Source organism: Stegodyphus dumicola, chromosome 7, assembly GCF_044657685.1.
Source record: "Stegodyphus dumicola isolate Sdum_Otavi_A_Nest chromosome 7, ASM4465768v1".
NCBI lineage: Eukaryota > Metazoa > Arthropoda > Arachnida > Araneae > Eresidae > Stegodyphus > Stegodyphus dumicola.
In genome coordinates, this window is record NC_140774.1 from 145,276,138 (window position 1) to 145,297,542 (window position 21,405).

General features: G+C 32.7%; 1 protein-coding gene across 2 annotated transcripts in view; it reads left to right on the forward strand.

The window, feature by feature from the left end:
* The window catches only part of LOC118188420 (dnaJ homolog l(2)tid, mitochondrial-like), a 93,527-nt gene extending 76,464 nt beyond the window's left edge, over positions 1 to 17,063 (forward strand). Inside the window, exons 10-11 of one of the 2 annotated variants that reach the window (XM_085820886.1) lie at positions 12,118 to 12,222; positions 16,720 to 17,063. In XM_085820886.1, coding sequence (XP_085677012.1) covers positions 12,118 to 12,222; positions 16,720 to 16,729 — 115 coding nt within the window. In that variant the 3' untranslated portion in view covers positions 16,730 to 17,063. The remainder of the gene's footprint in view (positions 1 to 12,117; positions 12,223 to 16,719) is intronic. The other variant, XM_085820885.1, reaches the window with a different exon arrangement.
* Positions 17,064 to 21,405: the final 4,342 nt, after the last annotated feature.

The following is a 21,405-nucleotide window of genomic DNA, read 5'->3' on the forward strand; positions in this document are numbered from 1 at the left end:
TTATTGGATACAGTAACCATACTAAAGGATATAGAATTTATATGTCATACAGACAACATTGTCATCAAAAGAAGCATGATATTCAGTGAAAACAAAAGGAAGCAATACCTTCTCAGTTAGATGATCAGAATGAAAAAATACAATGGACTTTTAAAGAAAATGAACCAAGAGAATCATGCCCAGATGCTGTTACAGAAGGGGGGATAGAAACTGAAGAAACTTCCCTTTTACTGAGAAGGTCCCAAAGAACGATCAAGAGAATCCCACCAAACAGATTCTCATGCATGACAAAGAATGGAGAAATCAAAATTCCTAAAGACTGACAAGAGCTGCAAACTTTTCCAATCCTTGAAATCCGCAAAAGAAGAAATGAAATCTAAAGAGAAATAAAGCATTCGAACTAGTTGATCTTCTGAAAGGAAAGAAAGCAATTGAAAATAAATGGACATTCAAAACAAAATCCAGCATTTCAGGAAATGCTATCAGATATAAAGATAAAGGATACTACCAAAAATTTAGGCATGACTACACTTAAACTTTTGCACCAGTTATAATATATATTGCAATAAGGACTATCTTGGCAATAGCAGCTCAAAAGAATATGCATGTAAACCATTTTGAAATAAAAACAGCTTTTCTATATTGAGATCTGAAAGATGAAATATATATGAAACAACCGAAAGGTTACTTTTCATCAGGCGAAACAAACAAAATTTCTAAATTAAGCAAGAGTACCTAAGTCGTGAGCAACAAGAATCAGTTCAGGAAGTTGAACAAATTGTCAAAGAATATTTTGACATTTGAAATCTTGGAGAATTATCTACATATCAAGGAATCAAAACAGAAAGATGGAAGTTTTAAACATCATCCATCTAGCAAGATTAAGAGTATAATTGAAACATTTGATAGAAAATTAGAAAAGAAACTAAGTTATACATCCATTACATTTTATGAAGAGCAAAAGCAAATAAGAGAATAATTTTTCCAATAACCAGAATGCTGGGAAGCAGCAGGACCAATTTTATATTTAGTGAGAGTATCAAAACGGGCATTGCAAATTCTGTTGGAATACTTAGCAGAAAAGTAGAAAATCCATCAACATAAGACTGGGATAATTAAAATCATAAGATGCCTGAGAGCTACAATCAGTTACAGATTACATCTAAACTCAAATGGTAAACCAGTCATCAAATCTTACAGTGATGCTGATTGGGCAGGTGGTACCTCTGACAGAAAATCCACATCAGGATATGTATTTCAAATATGAAACAGTACAGTATCCTGAACAAACAAGAAATAAAATTGTGTTGCCTTTCTTCGACAAAATCTGAATGCATTATTCTAGCTTTAACTATGCAGGAGCTACAGTCAATGAAACAATTGATAGAAGACTTAGGTTTTGTTCAGTGGGAAGCTGACATTATACTCGAGGCAATATATTCTACATAAACCTTTTCAGAAAAGAAATATCTGATGTGGACACCACATGAATTCCTTGTATGGTCTATTTAATTATACACATCTGCTGCTGCACTTCATTAAAACTTAGTTCCTCACATTTCATTGAAAATATATTTCTAATTCAATCAATTCAATTCTCACTTTATGGCAAGGCATACATCGCAATTTTTAATGAAGATTGGGATACATAAAAAACCCAATCTTCATTAAAAATTGTAAAATACAGGAAAATGTAAAACACCAAGTACAGTTAAAAGAAAATTTATAATTAGAGTTTCTACTCAAAACCAAGCAATTCAGCCAGAGGCCAGGAAGATAAAATTTTTGGTACACAAAACTGAAAGTTAAAATTTAGTTATACTGTTCAAAAAGGTACTGAAATTGGTGCGCCAGCTGACTGAAATCTGTATTCTACTAAGAGTTTCAAATATAAACAAATGTTAGCACTTCTTAAAATTTTAAATTGTAGATAATTCTACAACTATTGCATGCAGATTAAATAAAGGTATAAAAACCTTAACTCTTAACCTTAAAATACTAAGCTCACTGAGCCAGGTTACAGAGTAGCAATATATATATATGTAAAATATAAAAAATAGGACGGCTTTGCTCTATGCGAACAAGCAACCTCTAATTAACTTTCTGCAATTTCAGGATCTCTCCCATAGACCATTACTTTTGAGAACATTCGAGCTTATTAGATAATCGCTTTTTTAAATAGAGAAATTTCGCCATTTTGCATGGGAGACCGCTTCTGCCTCTACTGCTGTTAGGATCTATGTTGCCACTCTTATCTGCCTCCCTTTTTTAGACTATAACACAATGAATTTAATCTTATTTAGTAAAAGGATGATAAAAATCTTATTTAGTAAAAGGATGAAAAAAAAAACACTGTATGAGCTCTGGAATAATAATAAAAAGACCAAACTTAAGCCATGTCAAAGTTTTTGACAGCACATCTTGTTGCCTAGTTTCAAAGCAGAAAACAAACTTAATGAAAAAGCAGAAAAAGAAATTCTTATTGGATACAGTAACCATACTAAAGGACATAAAATTTATATGTCATACAGACAACATCGTCATCAAACCAACCAAACAATATCACTTTTGAACTGAATAAAGATATGGAGCTATAAATTTAAATACTTTTTTGTGTCATCATTTCTGCCAAGCTTCTTCTGCCAAGCTTTCTGCCAAGCTTCATTCATTTCGACTGCCATGAGAAAAATTGAGGACTTTTATGATTGTAATTTATTATTTAGTACTATTCTTCCATATATTATTGTCTTATAGTTCTAAATTTGGTTATAGATTGTATGTTTATTTATAAATCAGAGGTTCCATTGTAAAATTATATAATTAAAAAAAATTTGTAATTACAGTCAAAAGTCGTTAATTCGGACACCCATAATCCGGAATGATCTATAATCCAGACCTCAAAGCTACAAACTTTCTGCACATGCGTCGTGTTGACGCACAAGACGTTTACGGCTGCGAATATGCATGTGCGCATGCGCGTTTAATGTATAACGAACGGTATAAGTGTAGAAAATGTTATGTCATGATATTCCCTAATCCCCTACTGTGTGACGTATGCATTGCGTCAGCATGTGTTTCCCGCCTTTGGGAGAAGTCGAGCATTAGCTGGCGAGCGGAGCAGATGTCGCTCGATCGCTCATATACCATTTTCATTAATTGTAATCCTAATGTAATCTCTATATTTGTAAATAGTAATAAATGTGTGTTATCAACTATGGTCTTTGCCTTTCCCCACATTTTGAGGGCTCGACCGTGCCTTTTGTGCATGCGTTATAATCGAACCCTAGACACCAGCAATCACTAAAGACGTTCAGAAAGCTAACAAAGGCAAGACGTGCCTTTATGACGATTTAATATTCTTCTTCAAGCCAGACGACGTATGTGAATGAAGACGTGCCTTTATGATGATTTAATATTCTTCAGGCTGGATGACATATGTGAATGATGTTACATGATACTTGTCCATTCTTCTGATTTTGGACGTTAAATCGAAATTCGATTTTGGATTACATTGGATTGGCCAAGATATATATTGGATTATAAGGACTGCCCCGACATTAGGTAGGCCCATTTTCCCCTGATTCTTTCTTAATTTATTAGTATTACGATTTTAAGCTGTGTTTATACTGTTTAATTCTCATTCATACATACCCTACATATTCATATTGTCCTATTTTACTGTTTAAAGAACAATGGCCCTAAAATTAGGTGGTATCCCATTGATAGTGAATTCTCTTAAATATGGCATAACACGAGTTATTAAATTATTTTAATACCGTGCTCGGATATTCCGATTTTGATCATTCTTCGCGAAAGGGAATTCGAAATTTTGTCGCGTTCCCAGACAGTTTTGATTTGGCAAAACATAAAGAACTTCTATTAAAAGATTTCTCTTTATCAGATTTTATATCAGTGGTGAATTTATTGCAGTTGGAAGCTTCCACTAATAAAGATGTTTTATGTGAAAAAATTTTCATGCGCTCACTAATCTGACGGATTTTCACAATTCCCTAGATGTTAGTTTTTTATCAGATGACGATCATTCAATTTCAAACAACGACAGTGCACCGACGCCTGTAGGTCTAAGTTCTTCTGTTCCCCCTTCCCCTCCCTCCACGGCCCCAAGCCCAAATCACGTTCTTTCTTCTGACGCGGAAGTAATAAATTTGAGTTCAAGTCGCTCCGGTGTTTATATGACGGCGAACACCGAGATTCGCGAGATGAGTCATGATTTATGGTTTATTTCGAGAGATCTTTCAAACACTTGCAGAAACTTTTCAGGCAATGATTCCTATTCAGTCCGTGCTTTTTTCAACGATATAGAGGATAATTTCCAATTATTCCCAAATCTTACCGACCAGCAAAAATTAGTTTTTGCGAAACGACTTGTTGTGGGTACTGCTAAAACTTTTTTTGTTTTCACAACGGAATCTCAATTCATACGACATGTTTAAAACAGTATTACTTAATGAGTTCTCCAATAAAATTACGTCTATTGAAATTCATAAACAACTCGAAAGAAGAAAAATGCGCTCGAATGAAAGCTCTTTGCAATATTTTATCGCAATGCGCGAAATTGCGAATCGTGGTGACGGTGTTATCGACGAGGCTTCTGTCATTCAGTATACCATTCAAGGAATACTAGGTACCCCATCCGATAAAATTATTCTCTACGGTGCAAAATCATATTCTGAATTCAAGGAAAAGCTACGCACTTATGAATCTGTAGTTACGACTAGACATACAAATATCTCTCATCTATCAAATTTTCAAAATACGACTAATGGCCCCAGACGTGGTACTGGACGAAAAAATTCAGACCAACAACACAACACGAAATTTAATAATACTGGTCTATCTAAAACTAAACCACAAACTTGTTTTAACTGCAATGAGGTTGGACACCTCTCACGGTCCTGTCCTAATCATTCTCTTGGCCCAAAGTGTCTAACTTGTGGTCATTTTGGACATAAATCTATGGATTGCCGCCCCACTACATCAAATGAGACTTCCACTCCACCTGCCGAAGTAAATACAGTACAAACCTCTCACGGTAATATGTGTAAAACTGTCGTTATACTCAATAGCACAGTTTCTGGATTAATTGACACTGGAAGTGAGGTCACATTACTGAACGAAAACACATGGATTCAACTTGGTTCCCCACCACTTTCAAATAATCCTGGAGTGTTAACTGGCTTCGGATTCTCGAAAATTATTATTTTTGGCTGTTTTCAAACCATTATCAACATTGATAACCAGGACTTTCCGGCTAATATTAGAGTTGTTCCAAATCATTCTATGCAATTTTCTCTTATTGTAGGATGTGACGTAATTAAAAATGCTAAATTAACTATTACACCAGACGGTATATATTTTTCAAAACCTTCCGAGCAATGCTTTGAAACTGCTCTTGAATCTTTCATTTTTGCAATAAATGAAGATGTTTCAGCTTTTGATATTGGTTCAAATGTTTCCAAAGAAACTCGTGCTGCAACAGAACGTTTGCTGAATTCTTATGTCCCAAATAAAACAAAGACGACAGATATTAAACTTAATATCACTCTATCCGATGATAAACCGATTTTTCACCCTCCTAGACGCCTTCCTTTTGTTGAATGGGAAATTGTTGACAAACAAATAAATGAATGGTTGAAACTTAAAAATTATTGAACCTTGTTCATCTCCATATGCCAGTCAAGTTCTCGTGGTGCGTAAAAAAGACGGTACACCCCGTGTTTGCATCGATTATAGGAAACTTAATCGACTTTTAATTAAGGATCATTTTCCTCTTCCTCTTATTGAAGACATTTTGGATAAACTTCAAGACGCGCAAATTTTTAGTACTCTTCACCTACGTAACGGCTTTCTTCATGTGCCAGTAGCGGACGAAAGTAAACCATATACAGCTTTTGTAACTCACAACGGACAATTCCAGTTTCTTCGAATGCCATTTGGTCTTTCAAATTGCCCTTCAGTATTCCAGTGCTTTATAAATTATGTTTTTCGTGATTTAATTGTCAAAGGTTATCATAATTGCTCTTTATTTCATAAATTATGGTTTCATATTTTTAATTTTATAATTTCTGCATGCCATCTTACCAGATTTAAACTGATGTTCTATAATCCGGAAAATTCGATAATCCAGAATCGCTGAAGTCTCGACGAGTCTGGATTAACGACTTTTGACTGTATATGAGAAAGACCATGATTTAGGATAAGGCATAATTAAAGCCTGTAAGCTATGTCCTGGATGTTTTTCTTCATGTCTTTCCTCACACCTCTTGCTTCACTAATGTACTAATGCTTTGCTCACCCGGTCTTTTGTTTTTGAGGGGGGGATGTAAAATATAAAAAAATAGGACGGCTTTGCTGTATGCGAACAAGCAACCCCTAGTTAACTTTCTGCTATTTCAGGATCTTCCCCCTAGACCAGTACTTTCAAGAACATTCGAGCCTATTACGTAACTGCTTCTATAAATAGAGAACTTGCACCATTTTGTGTGAGAGACCACATCTGCCTCTACTACTGTTAGGATCTATGCTGCTGCTCTCATCTGCCTCCCTTTGTTAGAATACTATGATGCAGTGACTTTAATCTTATTTAGTAAAAGAATGATAATATGCCTTTTGAATTGAATAAAGATATGGAGCTATAAATTTAAATTCTTCTGAGTCACATTTCTGCCAAGCTTCATTCATGTGCCTGGTTGCCAAAATATTGCATATACACTGGTTATCATAAATTAAGGAAAAATCACAAAAATAGCAATAACTCCCTCAAAAATAAGCCAAACCGTGTAAAATTTGAATATGTTGCCAAGTAAGAGTAGCTGAGTAAAACTCCAATATGCAAATTAGTGGCGCTGCACTCGGATTACATCATCTGCGAGGAGCATAAAAGTCCATGTTTGAGAGCAAGCCCACATATTTCACTGTGATAATGACATCAGAAATCTGAGGTAGCCAATTCGTAACAATGATCTCCAGGCATTATTTTCCTGCAGAACTATGATAAAGCTGAGACTGGAGGCAGGACAAAGTCAAACAGAAGTGGCCAGATGGCTAAATGTAAGTCCTTCCGTGGTTCATAGACTTTGGAGGCAATTTCAAATCATGGATTCAGCCAAGGACGGCCAACTGCTACGACGAGCGCCGATGACCGATATTTGACATTATGTACACTCAGGAATAGAACCGCTACTTCGACTCTTCTTAGATCCTCCCTTGCTGCAGCCACCGGAAAGTTCGTGTCAATGTCAATTGTGCGTAGAAGGCTCACAAAGGTGGTCTGTATGCGAGGCGAACAACCATTTGCCTGCCGCTCAAGTCACGCCATAGGAGGGACCATTTGCAGTGGGCACGACAACATGTCCACTGGACACCTGAGCAATGGAGGGCTATTCTCTTTACGGATGACTCCAGGTTTAGTCTAGAACGCGATAGTAGGCGTTATTTGATATGGAAAGAACCTGGAATCCGTTATCATCCATCAAACATCCGTGAAAGAGATGCATACGGAAGAGGCAGTGTCTGTGTTTGGGGTGGCATCTCTTTGGGTGGACACGCAGACCTCCGTGTTTTTTCAAGGGGAATCGTGAATGCTCATGTTTATAGAGATAACATCCTTGATGCTTATGTGCGCCCTTATGCCGGGGCAATAGTTGATGCTTTCTTGTTACAGGACAACAATGCAAAACTACACAGGGCTCGCATCGTGATGATTATCTTCAACAGGAAACAATTATGCGCATGGAGTGGCCAGCTCGATCCCCGGACTTGAATCCTATCAAGCACGTTTGGGATGCTTTACGGAGACGTCTAGCTGCTCTCAATCCACCCCAAGACCCTTGCCGCGCTTGAAACTGCTTTCCAAGAGCAATGGCTCTCGCTTCCTATGGAACTGATAGACTACATAATTAAAAGCATCACACATCATTCAATGTGCTGTATTGCTTTTAGAGGCAATTATATTCCATATTGAAGGTACTTTTACTATAGCAAACTGACATCTTCGATTTGTTCATTTTATTCATGTGCTAATTTCTATATTACCATAATTGTCTGGTAATTTCTTTTTATGTTATTTGATACCTTACTATGTGTTGTATACTTTGGGTAAGTTTAATAAAATTCTACATGTAACTTTTTCAGTAATCGTAATTTTTGTGATTTTTCCTTAATTTAATGACCAGTGTATATATATACATATTATAACACATTTGGTGTGGCCGATCATATCCAAAGTCAAACAGAAGTGGCCAGATGGCTAAATGCGAGTCCTTCCGTGGTTCATAGACTTTGGAGGCAATTTCAAATCACAGATTCAGCCAAGGATGGCCAACTGCTACGACGAGTGCCGATGACCAATATTTGACATTATGTGCACTCAGAAATAGAACCGCTACTTCGACTCTTCTTAGATCCTTCCTTGCTGCAGCCACCGGAAAGTGGCTTTTGAAGTGTTAGCTTCAAAAAGGGAGGTGCACATTATATAGCAGTTGCATGCACAAAATCTGTACGTTCTACGGCTGCTCATCTTTGAATTATTCAAGATACATATGTATGTACAGACCTCATGAAAATAATAAGCATCCTTTGTTATGTCCATACTAACAGATGTAATGCAAAAACGTCTTTCAAATAGATTCGGGAATGGTGAAAATGAGTATTTTCATTAAAATATGATATTCCAAAATTTCACAATTACAATACTTCCTTTACTGTGTACAAGGAAGCAAAACACGAATTAGTTACACTAAATACATCAATGTAAATATCACTATGCCTGTGTTTTATAAAACCTACAAATCATTAAATTACAGTGCTGCAACATCAAAATTTTCTCAAAATCTTTACATAGAATTGCATCTGGAATTTTTGATAGGGAGTATTGGTACAGCTCATCCAATGAAAGATTGTAGAATCGGTATTGAAAACAGAAGCGATTAAGCTGTTCATCCGACATTCCTTTCCTTCACCTATTTAGTAATTTTTTTTTTTTTTTTTTTTTTAAATCCAATGATGGATACTTGTCTATTCAGCATTGGCCACTCCTAAGACTAGAAATAGTTCCTATTTTATTATAGAGGCATCTAATAGGTGGGCATCATTGTCTCCTAATTGTGTTTCTTACATATCACAGTGTGGATTATGTGAGACTATTATATTATGTAATAATATGAGACTTTCGTTCTATTTTAATATTTGCTTATTGCCTGTAATTTCTGTAGATAATAAACAAATAAACTGTGCATTCCATTAGCAAATAAAAGGACTCCAAATCGGACTGCTCTCTGAGGGAGGAGTAGATGTTTAGCTGTTGAGCGTGAAGGTGTGTTTGCCCCTTGGTCAACTAATCTGATGAACTTCTCATATTTTTGCATCTGATCTTATCAGAATTGTCGCTTTGTGATCCAACTATGGCTTCCAAGCATTTTCTGATTGATATTGTTGATGCAAGGAAAGTTTTACAGTAATTAAACATTGACAAAAAAGGTAGCTTAAGGTATCTAAATACCTCAATAATGTTGCTAATATGCAGAATACATTTAGTGCTGACAGGGTCAGTCTTCACAGACATGGAGCTAGATTTCATTATTTTTGATCTAGTGTGATGAGTCTCTTGATTTTCAACTGTTAAGATATCCATATGGAAAACTTCCAGCTCTCATTTCTACTTCAGATGCTTCTCCTACCGAAGGTTACAGGAAGAATATTACACCTAAGGTGAAAGAAAACAAAACTGTCTGGGCTTCCTTTAAAAAAAAAAAAAAAAAAAAAAAACTGACTCTTACTTAGGAAGCTACTCTAGTGATTTCGATTTCTGATTTGAAGTGTTAGCTCCAGATTTAGTTCCTATTTGTGAAAATCAAGTGCCATTGAATGAGCCTGTACAAATGGAAATTGTTCTTGAGGAAAAGACTGCCGAAAGCAAGATTACCTGTGATCATCTGCTCTAGACTGGAGGCTACCTGGAAAGGTATTAGATGCCTTTTCTCTGACCATAAGATTCAGGACTATATGGGACAAACATCCAGAGAAAAGATTTGTATTTAACATTCCAGTGCCATGCAGGATAAGGCCTTAGCCTGCCTTATAAAGAAGAAGTATCAGCACTTTCAGGAGTAAAGTACAGTCTTCCATCAAAGCTGTCTTCAGATGTTCCCTGCCGACCCATGGAAGAGGATATCCTGCTGGAGCTTAAATAACATGGCTTTCCAGTGTTAAAAATCAAGCAGTTCACCAGGAAAACTTCCATGAAAGAAGAGAAACTCTCTGTTTTCTTCCTGTCATGCTGCACAAATGAAGGCAGGAAAATCTACTCTCTCAAATGTATTCACAGTTGTAAGTGAAGATAAGTTATTACTGTCAGGGTAATCATCCTGTTGTGCATTTCCAATGTCAGTGTTAAAGACATGGACAAGTGTTTTGTAACAACAAACCTAGGTGTCTTAAGTGTGGTGCAGGTCACCTAACCTGTACTTGCTCAGCTACCTAAAGACAAGAAACCGGCTTGTGTGAGATGCAAATTACAAGACATTATTTTATCCAAAGACTGTGTATTTTTCTCCAAAGTGCAAAATTCATCATCTTTGAAGGAACAAGTTAAGATTGAAGAAACCTCCTTTATTGTGCCAGACAATAGGAAAGCACAGCCTGCAGTTGACTCACCCCTTGTACAAAAGTATCCTCTTCATTCTGTGCAAAGAACATTTTTGCTGAAAAGGACTTTAGAGATTTCATTCACAAATTTTCTTAATTAGCTTCTAAGTTTAGGATTTTGAAATACTCCATACAGTAGCTGGCTCTCTCACTCTTTGAAATGTTCGACACATAGAAAAATTAACTTTCCCTTTACTATGAATGATAAAACAATGTGCACACCATGTGAAGCAGCCCAGCCAAGCCCTGACACCTTTTTGAACCGTCTCTTTCTTTATAGCACAGAATCTGTCTGTTTGCTATGCTTACAAGGACTTTCATTTCGTCTCTTAAAAACAAAGTGCTTTATTTTCTTCTTTCCCTAGGAGTTTTATCTCATTGGGGAAGTTCCTTCCGGTTTTTATGAAAATCAGGCCCTTTATGGGACTACGTCAGCTAACTGGTAAGAGCAGGAAAAGTCATCCCTGCTGAAAACAATCCCACAAAAGTATCAGTATACTTTCTGATTTTTTTTTAGAGTAAATTAAAGGTCTTTTTCAATATAAGGATAATACTAAAAGTTTTTTAATTTAGCGATGTGGAAGAGAGCAAAATGGCATTATATCTCTGTGTAATTGGTATTAGCCATGTTACAGGCTAATGCCAATTAAACAGAGATTATGGTAATACAAAGCAGCAATTACACAGAGAATGTATGGTAATACAATGCAGCAAAACTGAAATGTGAATTTATGATATGACTGTAATGCCTGTCAGTAGGTCTGCAGAGTAATGTAATTAATTTTAAAAGTTTCTGAATGATGAATTTGAATAATTTTCCAGTAAGTTTTCACAAAATAACTGCAAATAAATTTGACTAGCATTTTAGACTGAAGCAATATGTTATACTGGTATTTTTTTATTAGTTTTTATTAAAACTGAGTAACAAGGAATGTGACAGCTGTCTTTATGACTGATAATAATTTAGGAAGTCATATTGTATGTATAATAAATGCTTGAAGGGAATCGGAGATATTATTGACAAAAATCTGTTATCTCTAGACATTTATATGAGGCATTTTCAAAAATGCAAATTCAATCTTGCATGGGCACCTGGTTGATAAAACCCTTTTACCATATGGATTTTCCATGAAGTGACATCATTGCAAAAGGCAGGTGAAAGTCTGGTTTTTATTTGGTGCATTAAAATAACTTAAAAGATTTCATCACAGGCACTCCAGTTTAGTGTATTGCATCACCATCAGTGTACTGTTATGAGTACACTGATAAATACAGTGCATACATAGGCATAAATACAATACTCATAACACCATCAATGTGCTCTTATGAATACTGTATTTATGCCTTGTACACAAACTTTATGTGCCATCTTACACTTATTGCAATGCAAATATTATATTTTTCAATACTGTATTGTTAAATTATTACAAATAATAATTTTTCTCATTCTAGGAAACTTGATAAATTGAGATATGAATTAATAAAAGCCTATGCTGAAATGGAAACTGATACACCTGGCACAATAGAAGGCATTTCCTCATCTAAAAGTAATAAAGAGTACATATCTTTTATTTTATCTTTTATGATTTTCATACAACATCTAAAGTGTATTAATAATTGTTCAAATATGCAACACATTATTTTTTTATTTATAAAGCACATTATCTAGTCTTGTCCTTTTGATTCCCCTCCCACTTTGATAGCCTATAAATCTTGTAAATACATAAATTAACAGTTATAACATTTTCAGTCAGAAAATAAAAATAAAATTTGTGACCTTTTGATTTTAATCATTTTTTTTTTATATATATATAAATTTAACTTACATTTTCTTTTGAATGCTTGTTTCTTAGACTTATAACATAGATAAAGAAGTGTGTTTTAAAATTTATTCTTATAATCAAAGCATTTTGTTTGTAATGCCAAACACATCTTTCAATGTGTAGCAAAATGGTGTGTCTCTATTATGGAATATAGCAAGGTATTTACAACTCCTGATTATCTGTGTGCAGTGTTTTACCAATTATCCACATATTTAGTTATCTTTGTATCAAATCTCATTATTAAATGTAGGATTAATTCATGAAATTATCCCTGATAGAATAAAGTAGGGGGTTTCTTCTAAGGAGAAAATAACAGTATTAGATCTTTTTTTTTAATTTAATTTTATTTATTTATTTTGGAGGGGATTATTTCTGGAGTTAAAGAATCTGGAAACACGACAGAAGTATGGATGGAGAAAGCGAATGATCAGGATATGTGATTTTATGAAATCATGATATTTTTTATGTATATTGCATTATTACATTTTACCCCCTATTAGCCTGACAAAAATCTCAGCATAGCTATTAAAATTTTTCTGTGCAGAAGAAACTGGATCTTGCTCTCTCTTTCCTATGTATATATATGTTCATTAACTACATTTTAATCTGCATTGTATACAGCTCATTTGAAATCTCTCGAGTTTTTTATTTTTATGTAATTTATGCATTAATTCAAGAGCCTTTATGCAATTATCTGTTTCCTGACTAATTAGCACTGGACATTAATTAGTGTATTAGAATAAATAATTAGTATCTCAGCCCATACTTAATGTTTGCATGAAATATTTACATTTTTTTAAAATTTTGTTTGATTAGTAAATCAATAATAAATGTATGCTTAATTGTAAGAAAATAATGCCAATATAAAATTTCAAATTAGGATAAAAAAAAGCACAATGTGGCATGGATTTTCGATAAAACTATTGATTTTGATGACAAAATTGATAAAATTTTATTCAGAATCTATGACATTATAAGTTACATTTTTGCCTCATTTTAAATAAATATTAAGTGTGTTTCTAAAATATTTTGCATTACAACTGCTGCAGAGATATTCAACCCAAGGTCTTCCAAAGATATTGAAGTAGCCTGCTGAGCTTTTCTGATGAGAGGTTAAGAAACAAAACTGTCAAGCAATTGCCTCAAATTCTTTGTTTTCCTTTGATTTTCCCCATAATGAATTTGTGAGATATTTATCTCACCCATCTCTGCTTTTGTTGATGTTTAGTGTATTTTAAGTGCCACACTGTGGTGACATCTTTCATATGCATCTTGTTTAAAAGTATGAAGGGGGGAATGAATGGAATTCTATTTCTCCTTATGTTACAGTCAGTTGGCAAAGGAATAGGCAGATGTAAACGTCTTGATAATATGGTGATAAGCAGGGTTTTAGCAGTTTAAAATTGTCAGCAGTCTTTTTTTTCTTCAGAATGAATAAAGAGTCCAAAGAATAATGTTCATGTTAGCTACATGGTAGCAGAAAACATTGCTAAATGTAGAAAACCTTTCATTGATAGAAAGTTTATGAAAAAATGTCCTCAATGTGCAGTTGGATGTGCTTTTCTTATCATAAGCTCAAGCTATTTCGAACAGTAGCTTTTCTGGTGTGACAGTAGCAAGATGCATGGAGGATAGCAAATATAATTAATAAGTTAAAATCTGGATGCAAGAACTTTATGTTTTATTCTGTAGCAATGAATGAATCAATGAATGCAACAGGTACTGCACAAGCAACCATTTTTATTTGTGCATTGATAGAAACTCCACAATTGTAATTAAATTAGCCAATGTTATTGCAGTTAAAGGTACAGCACAGAGATCATTAGATTTGCATTTGAGTTGGAAAAAAATACCTTAACTAAATGTGAGTTAAACTTGAGCAATATAATCTGCATTAACCACAGATGGTGCTCCTTCTATGACCAGACTAGAAACAGGTGTAATAACATTACTCAAATCTGATACGAAAGCATATGGAAATATTACTTTCATGGTTTTCTAACGTATCTCCAAGAAATCCATCTCAGAACTTGTGATGACTATTGTTGTAAAAGTACTTAATTTTTATCCAAAGGGCTTAATCACTGGCAGTTTTAACAATTCTTGAATGATTTGGAATTTTAACATGATGGTTTTGTATGTTGGTTGAACTGCTTCTAAAGAATGAATATCAGCAAGTAATGGAATCTAAAGGGAAGTCCATTTACAAGTTCCATGATGAGAAATGGTTAAGAGACTTTGAATTTCTTGTTGATATATTGGTCCTTTCAATAACCTTAACTGCTGCATACTGGAGAAGGGTTTACTTGTTCATTATCATTAAGACTGTGTGAAATCTTTTGAAACAAAATTAATACTGTGGGAAAGTCAATTGCTAAATAAGAATTCCATTCACTTTCCAAAATTGATGGATTTAATGAATAAAACTACAACATGGAACTCAGACGATTATATACAGTGCATTTCAATTCCGAAAGTGAAATTGTGTAACTCTACAGTAAAATGCAAGTTTCTTGAAAATCCTACGTTAATTGATTTTTACTCGTAGTACATGTTCAAAGACAAGTATCTGTATGTAAATATATGTAATATTTAAGGAATATGTAAACATGCATTTTTCATATGTTCTGCCTTTGGCATTAATTTATTATGTAAACAGTTTTCTAATCAAATGAAGGACACGTCTGACAATTCAACATTTGGAGGATACTTCATGAATTACAGCAACATAGATTCTACCTGATATTGAAGCTTTTAATAAAGCAAAAATAATGCCAATTTTTTCAATTTTAAGGCTGTAGTAATTTCCATCCCATCAGTAATGTGTTTTTTATTGTCATTGGATTTTGTAACATCATTATGCACTATATAACATGTCACCTTTATTCTGTTTTATAATTAAAAAATACAAAGTATATTGATTCAACTTCCATTGAACTTTATTTAACAAGATATTGGATATTTTAAAAATCAGTAGCCCCATCTCTTCCCATTAAAATTAATTGTAGTCTTGTAAACATCCCTCTCTTTTATAAATTTTCTGCCTATGCTACTTATGTGAGAGACATTGGCCCATGGATCTTTATAAATTTATTGATGTGGCTCTTGGGTGTGAGATTGAAGATCCCTAATCTACAGTAGTCAAGTGCATGAAATTGTTTTGTAAACACCTCTTGTTTAAAAAGAATCTTGTTTGTAGGAAATATGTTTCATGTCATTTTTATAGCTATTTACCAAATTTATGTGGGGTTCTTTCCAGAATAGGGTTAGCTCTTGACGTTATTAAAAAACTCTTACCAAGATTATGTACCAAAGGGAAAAATAATTTTCAAAATGGCAGCTTGTTATCAATTTTGTATAAGAACAACAAATTAATCTAATTTTAAATACCAGAATTAGCAATTAAAATTGAGGTAAATATAAATCAAGAGGATAAAGCTTCCCCATATTGTTTCTGTACTTCTGCAATCCCAGAAATTCAACAAAATCAAATTTAAAATTTACCAATGAAAGCGATTCATGCTCCTCAAATTTGTAATTTTTATAGACCAAGCATTTGAAGTATTTAATTTTTTATCCATGTACTATTCAAGTTCAGTTCTCATATTTTAGTTTTTCAGTGGCTAAAATTCTCAAACTTCGTTAGTAACTCGTACAGAATTTTCAAATGCTAACACAACTTAATAATAAGATCAAAAGGGAGACTTTACTGTTATGAAAGATCTATATAATGATTAATAAATAACCTTTATTATTATTAAAATGGGAGCAAGCAGAAGATGCCCGCTTTTATGAACAAAGGCAATTTAAATGGCTACAGAATTCTGAAGAATTTATTCAAACATCTGTGTTCCCCCCCCCCATCCACTGACATAAAAAAGAAATGATTTTTGCCACAGAATGCACACTAATTCTACAAACATAACTCTTGAATTGAAGAAGAAACTCAAATTCAGCTGTGGTGCAAATTAACTTAGAAAAAGGCATCATGAAAAATTTCATTAAGAAAACTCAGGATGAAGAGTTGTCATAATGATGAAGTATTGGTATAAATGAAATAGCCACATTTGGTATTTTATCGACATTTTTGTGTTTTTACACAAGGTATATTCTATTCTGGAATTGCAGCATGACCTTCATTGTTTATAGGATATATATATTTTTTTTTTTTTTTTGTCTGTGTGTGTGTGTAATTACTTATTAAGTTTATGTCTTTGTTTATTCATTTTAGGCAAATATGAATATACAGGCAAAGAAGAAAAAAAGAGTTTCTTGGAAAAAATCAAATCTGCAATATTTGGTTAGCTTTATAATAGTAATTATTTTAAAGAATATTTCATTTAGTCATTAATAAATGATTAGATGTTGATGAACTTGCAGTTTCTGAAAGAATAAATTATTTCTGAAAGATGCCTTTTAAGCATCAAGATGTGAAATAATATGAAACTGTGTATATTTCTATAATGTATTTCTCTAAATATATATGTATGCAATTTGTAGATTTATTTTGGAGTAATGGTTGCACTTCCTTGTAAATGCTAACAGGCAAATTATAATAAAGGTAATGAAAAATGTTGTGTCATTTATTACTTTGCTTTTAAGCACCAAAGGTAGTCAGTAGACTCAGATGACTATAAATACTCTAGAACTTAAAGTACTGCTGAAGAGTTTAAAATAATCATATTCTGGTACTGGCTTTGGAGAAAATGATAAATAATATATTAACTGTTGTTAGTAAATCTACTATAATAATAAAATTTTTATAACAACTTCATTTTTAGATATGTTTTTATGTTTTATTTTATATTCAATAATTTTCCATTTTTTACTTAAAATAATTCAGCAATTCAAATCCCTCCCCTTGTTGCTACAATTAAGACATGCTGGTGACACAGAATTGGAATATTCTTGAGAAGTTTGCAGACAGTTCAAATAAATGTTTATAATATTGTTATGTTTATAATAATGTTTATAATCTGTTTAAAAATATAAACTAAATTTAACTTTTTAAATTAGAGTTGCTGAATTATTTTAGGTAAAAATTTGAAAATTATTGAATTGTTTTTTATTGAGATAAAAGTAAGAATATATTACATAAAGGTAATTCTCTTTATTGGCTTTCAAATGGTTTGTTTAACTGCTGATTAATTTAAATGAAAATTTTCCTCTTTAACAAAGTCAAGAATACTATTCTATATAGGTACGCTAACAAATTTAACAAAAACCAATACTAATGTATATTTTGCATGCTTTTGATGAAAGGCATGATATGATGAAATTGCCATAGTGTGAACCCAAAGAATGTCTGTGTTAAGAAGGAAAGTTTCCATGGACATAATGTAAACCTACATTGCTGGAAAGTGAAGGGAAAATTCGCCAAGGAATCTGGTAAGATTTTCCCCATCCACTATGTGTACAGGAAATTGGGGAACATATGTTAAGAAGAAACATTCTTTGACAAAACATTTGTTCTCTGACTTTTCGCCATAATTTAAACTCGGATTTTTGGACTTTTTTGTGCTCAAAGTAACTAATCCATTAATTAATTTACTTGCACAAAAAAATATTTTCTTTTTTTTTTTTTAAAGTTTAATGAAATTTAAAACGATATTCGTTTCATAAACTCTTGATGAACTTGACCTTCAAACTTTGATGCCAGCTTCGAGCTTTGACGACAGATATTTCGCACATGCACAGCTATTTCCCTCTACGTTCAGACGGAGCCACTCCTGTTGCAGAGGTTTTCCTTCTTAATAATACATATTCTTTGGTTATCTAATTTGATTCAGTTCTTGCATAGATCAGAGTTAACCCTGCTGTGATCCTGAATCAGTGAAATTGATATTCTCATTAGTCAATTATGTGATCTGAGAGATAACTCTAGGTTTTTTTATTGTTGGCTATGAGGAATCATGTGCCTCTTATGAAAACAAAAAGTGGTTTTATGAATAGTAATGTTTTTATAATATGTGTTACATAATCTTCTATGATCATAGGCAAAATTTCTTATTCATTTTAAGTAACACAGCATGGGAAAATTCTAATTATAAAATAATTGCAGAAAGTATAATAAAATGTGGCAAAACTTTAGATGAAATGTATTAAAGGTTTGGAATTAACTGTTCAAAGAATATTGAGTCATGCAAACTTTTTAGTATGCCTTGAATTTTATATATAAAACTTTCATTAAGTGTGGATAATTTTTCTTCAAGAGAAAATGACTTATATGTTATTTCCTATATTTGACTCTAATAAATTAAGAATTTGTAAATGACTTCTAGCATGGAGTTGGTTGCAGCCTACTTTGGCTGTTGAACTCAAAGGGTAGATGTTTTTACTTTTCCAATATGACAACAAGCTATTTTGCCATCTGAATAAGGTAGTTTTGAAGAAATTTTCAGTACTACTCAAATTTGTGAATGCAGCTTTAATGTTGCTTTTTGCATTGCAACCTATTCTGACAGTTTGAGATTATTTAACCAAAACTTCAGAGCAATCAATAAAACTTTGGCATCCATTCCTTTTTATGAAAGTTCATGAAGTATGTCTGCAGCTTATTCACAGAACGATGTGTTGCTTAAAGCACTGTAGTTAAATGGTTTCAAATTATTAGCACATGCTATCATTCTTAATTGCATTTTTTTATATTCCAATATGTCTCTCTCTCATTTTCAATAACATAAAAATCGGATGAAAATGATATCTGGAATCTGATATGCAGATTTATGAATGGGCCATTTTCAAATTTTGCTTACCTTTTTCTACTTTGTTTCAGAAGAAAAGAAAGAAAATTCAAGATAAGTTATGTTTAAAGTTTAATTTTAGTAGTGCATTACTGCATAAAGAGTACTATAAATATATTTCTACAATTCAAAATATAAAGAAAAATTAATTGAAATTTTTTAGATATAAATCTTAAAATGTGTGATCGTAGGCAAAAATGCCTGCCCCTTTCAAGTTTCATGTTATTCAACCTCTTTTTTTGGTGACCTAATTTATTTTTTTAATAAAGAAGTTTAATTATTTCAAATATGAACTAATAGCGTTTTATATTAATAATAAAATTTAATTACAGAAGTTTTTTTCTTTAACAAATCAATAGAAAAAATAATTTGTCTTTCACTCCATGTCAGGTCCGTTACCTTGAGATTATTTTACCCAAAATTAGTTTCTAAATCTGTCTAAAAGGGGCAGTACATATTCAGTGACATAAATAAAGTAGTCAAGCTAAGTTTGACTTTTTTGAATATGTATTGGCCCCTTTAGGCAGATTTACAAACTAATTGGGATAAGATAATCTGTAGGTAACAGACTCAACATGAAGTTGAAGACTTATTTTTATTGATTGCTAAATTTTTATCAAAAAATTTTCAGTTGATTGTTTTATATTTTAATTTGTAGAAATATATATATTTCTTCAATATAACTCTTTATGCAATGCATTGCTCAAATTAAACTTTAAATGTTAATTTATCTTCAATTTTCTTTCTTTTCTTCTGGGACAGCATATGTAAGCAAAATTTGAAAAGGGGCTGAATAGAAGTTTCTAGAACTCTGTTCTCTGGCTTTTCTCCTGTCCTTTGTGAATTATATCAACTTTTTCATTTTAGTCATTGAGATTGGAATAAATGTGCCTTAAACAACTGGTATATTCTATTTTGCTTGCAACAGTTTTCTGCCAAGGAAGAGCCAGTATGTTAGATATGAGTGGTCATCTTAAATTTTCAAGGTTTTAATTTTGCTATATTAGCAGGAAGTGAATGTTTTCCCTGTGGATGTGGTAATTTACAATGCATACTGATTAAGTAGTTTAAATGTTGTTCAATTGTTCTGTAGAAATTTGTTGCAAGGGTTTGGTTTTATTACTTGTTTGTACTTAGCTTAAAATAATTGTGTAGGATATTATTTGGATATACCGTGCTGCGTTAGTAATTTCTTTTAGGATTTATGGTCTTTTTAGGTTGGTTTTGGCCACTTGGCTGCAAGTAGAATTTGAATAAAGAACTGCAGTCTTAAAAGTAACTTTTAAAGTACTATTTTGCTTTTTAAATAAAAGACAGCTGTTTTGCTGTAATAGTGGTCGAATTTTTACTGCAGTTATTTTTTTTTCACCATAAGTCTCTAAGATAGTTTCTAAGCATAATTTTTATCAAGTATTACCTAAGGTATTTTATTTCAGTTTTCCATTGAATATGGTTATCAAATAGTTGCAAGTACAAGTCACTATATCATATGAAATAGTTGTTATTGTCTAGGTATGGAATAGATATTACAGATTTTAGTAGTAAATGGTTTATTGTTAAAATATGAAACTATTATTTTGATTGCATGATTTTTAACCCAAATCGTTCAATAAATAATATAATTAGGTTATACAGTTGACTTTGAGATGTCATAAAATATTGCTCTTATTAAAGTTTTACTATTGAAACTTTCAATTGTGCCAGTGCAATTGAATTACAATTGAAACCAGTGCATAACAATGCACTGGCTTCCAAAAGTAAGCACACATCAGTAAAATTATAAAGAATAGAGAAGTAAAGCTTTGATTAACACCAAATTACACCTGAAGATAGCAAGTATGCTTATGCATAAAAAACAAGCGTTATGTGCAAAGATAGAAACACATTTAATTTTTATAAATTATGTGAATGATATCAGATTTGGTTCATTAACAAACTGAGCTAAAAATATGCTAAAAGTACTTAAATTAATGAGGTATGTGATCACTATGGAACTTCACACAAACTTTACAGCGATTGCCCATATTATTAGCATTCGCAATGTTGATTTCAATGAAGTGATCAAAATTGTGAATGCTAATAATACCCGTTCTTTTATTAGGACAGTTTCCTGCGTCAAAAAAGGGGGGGTGACTCAAGTTTTTCCCCACTGTCTGTTACGTCTCATTGGCCAT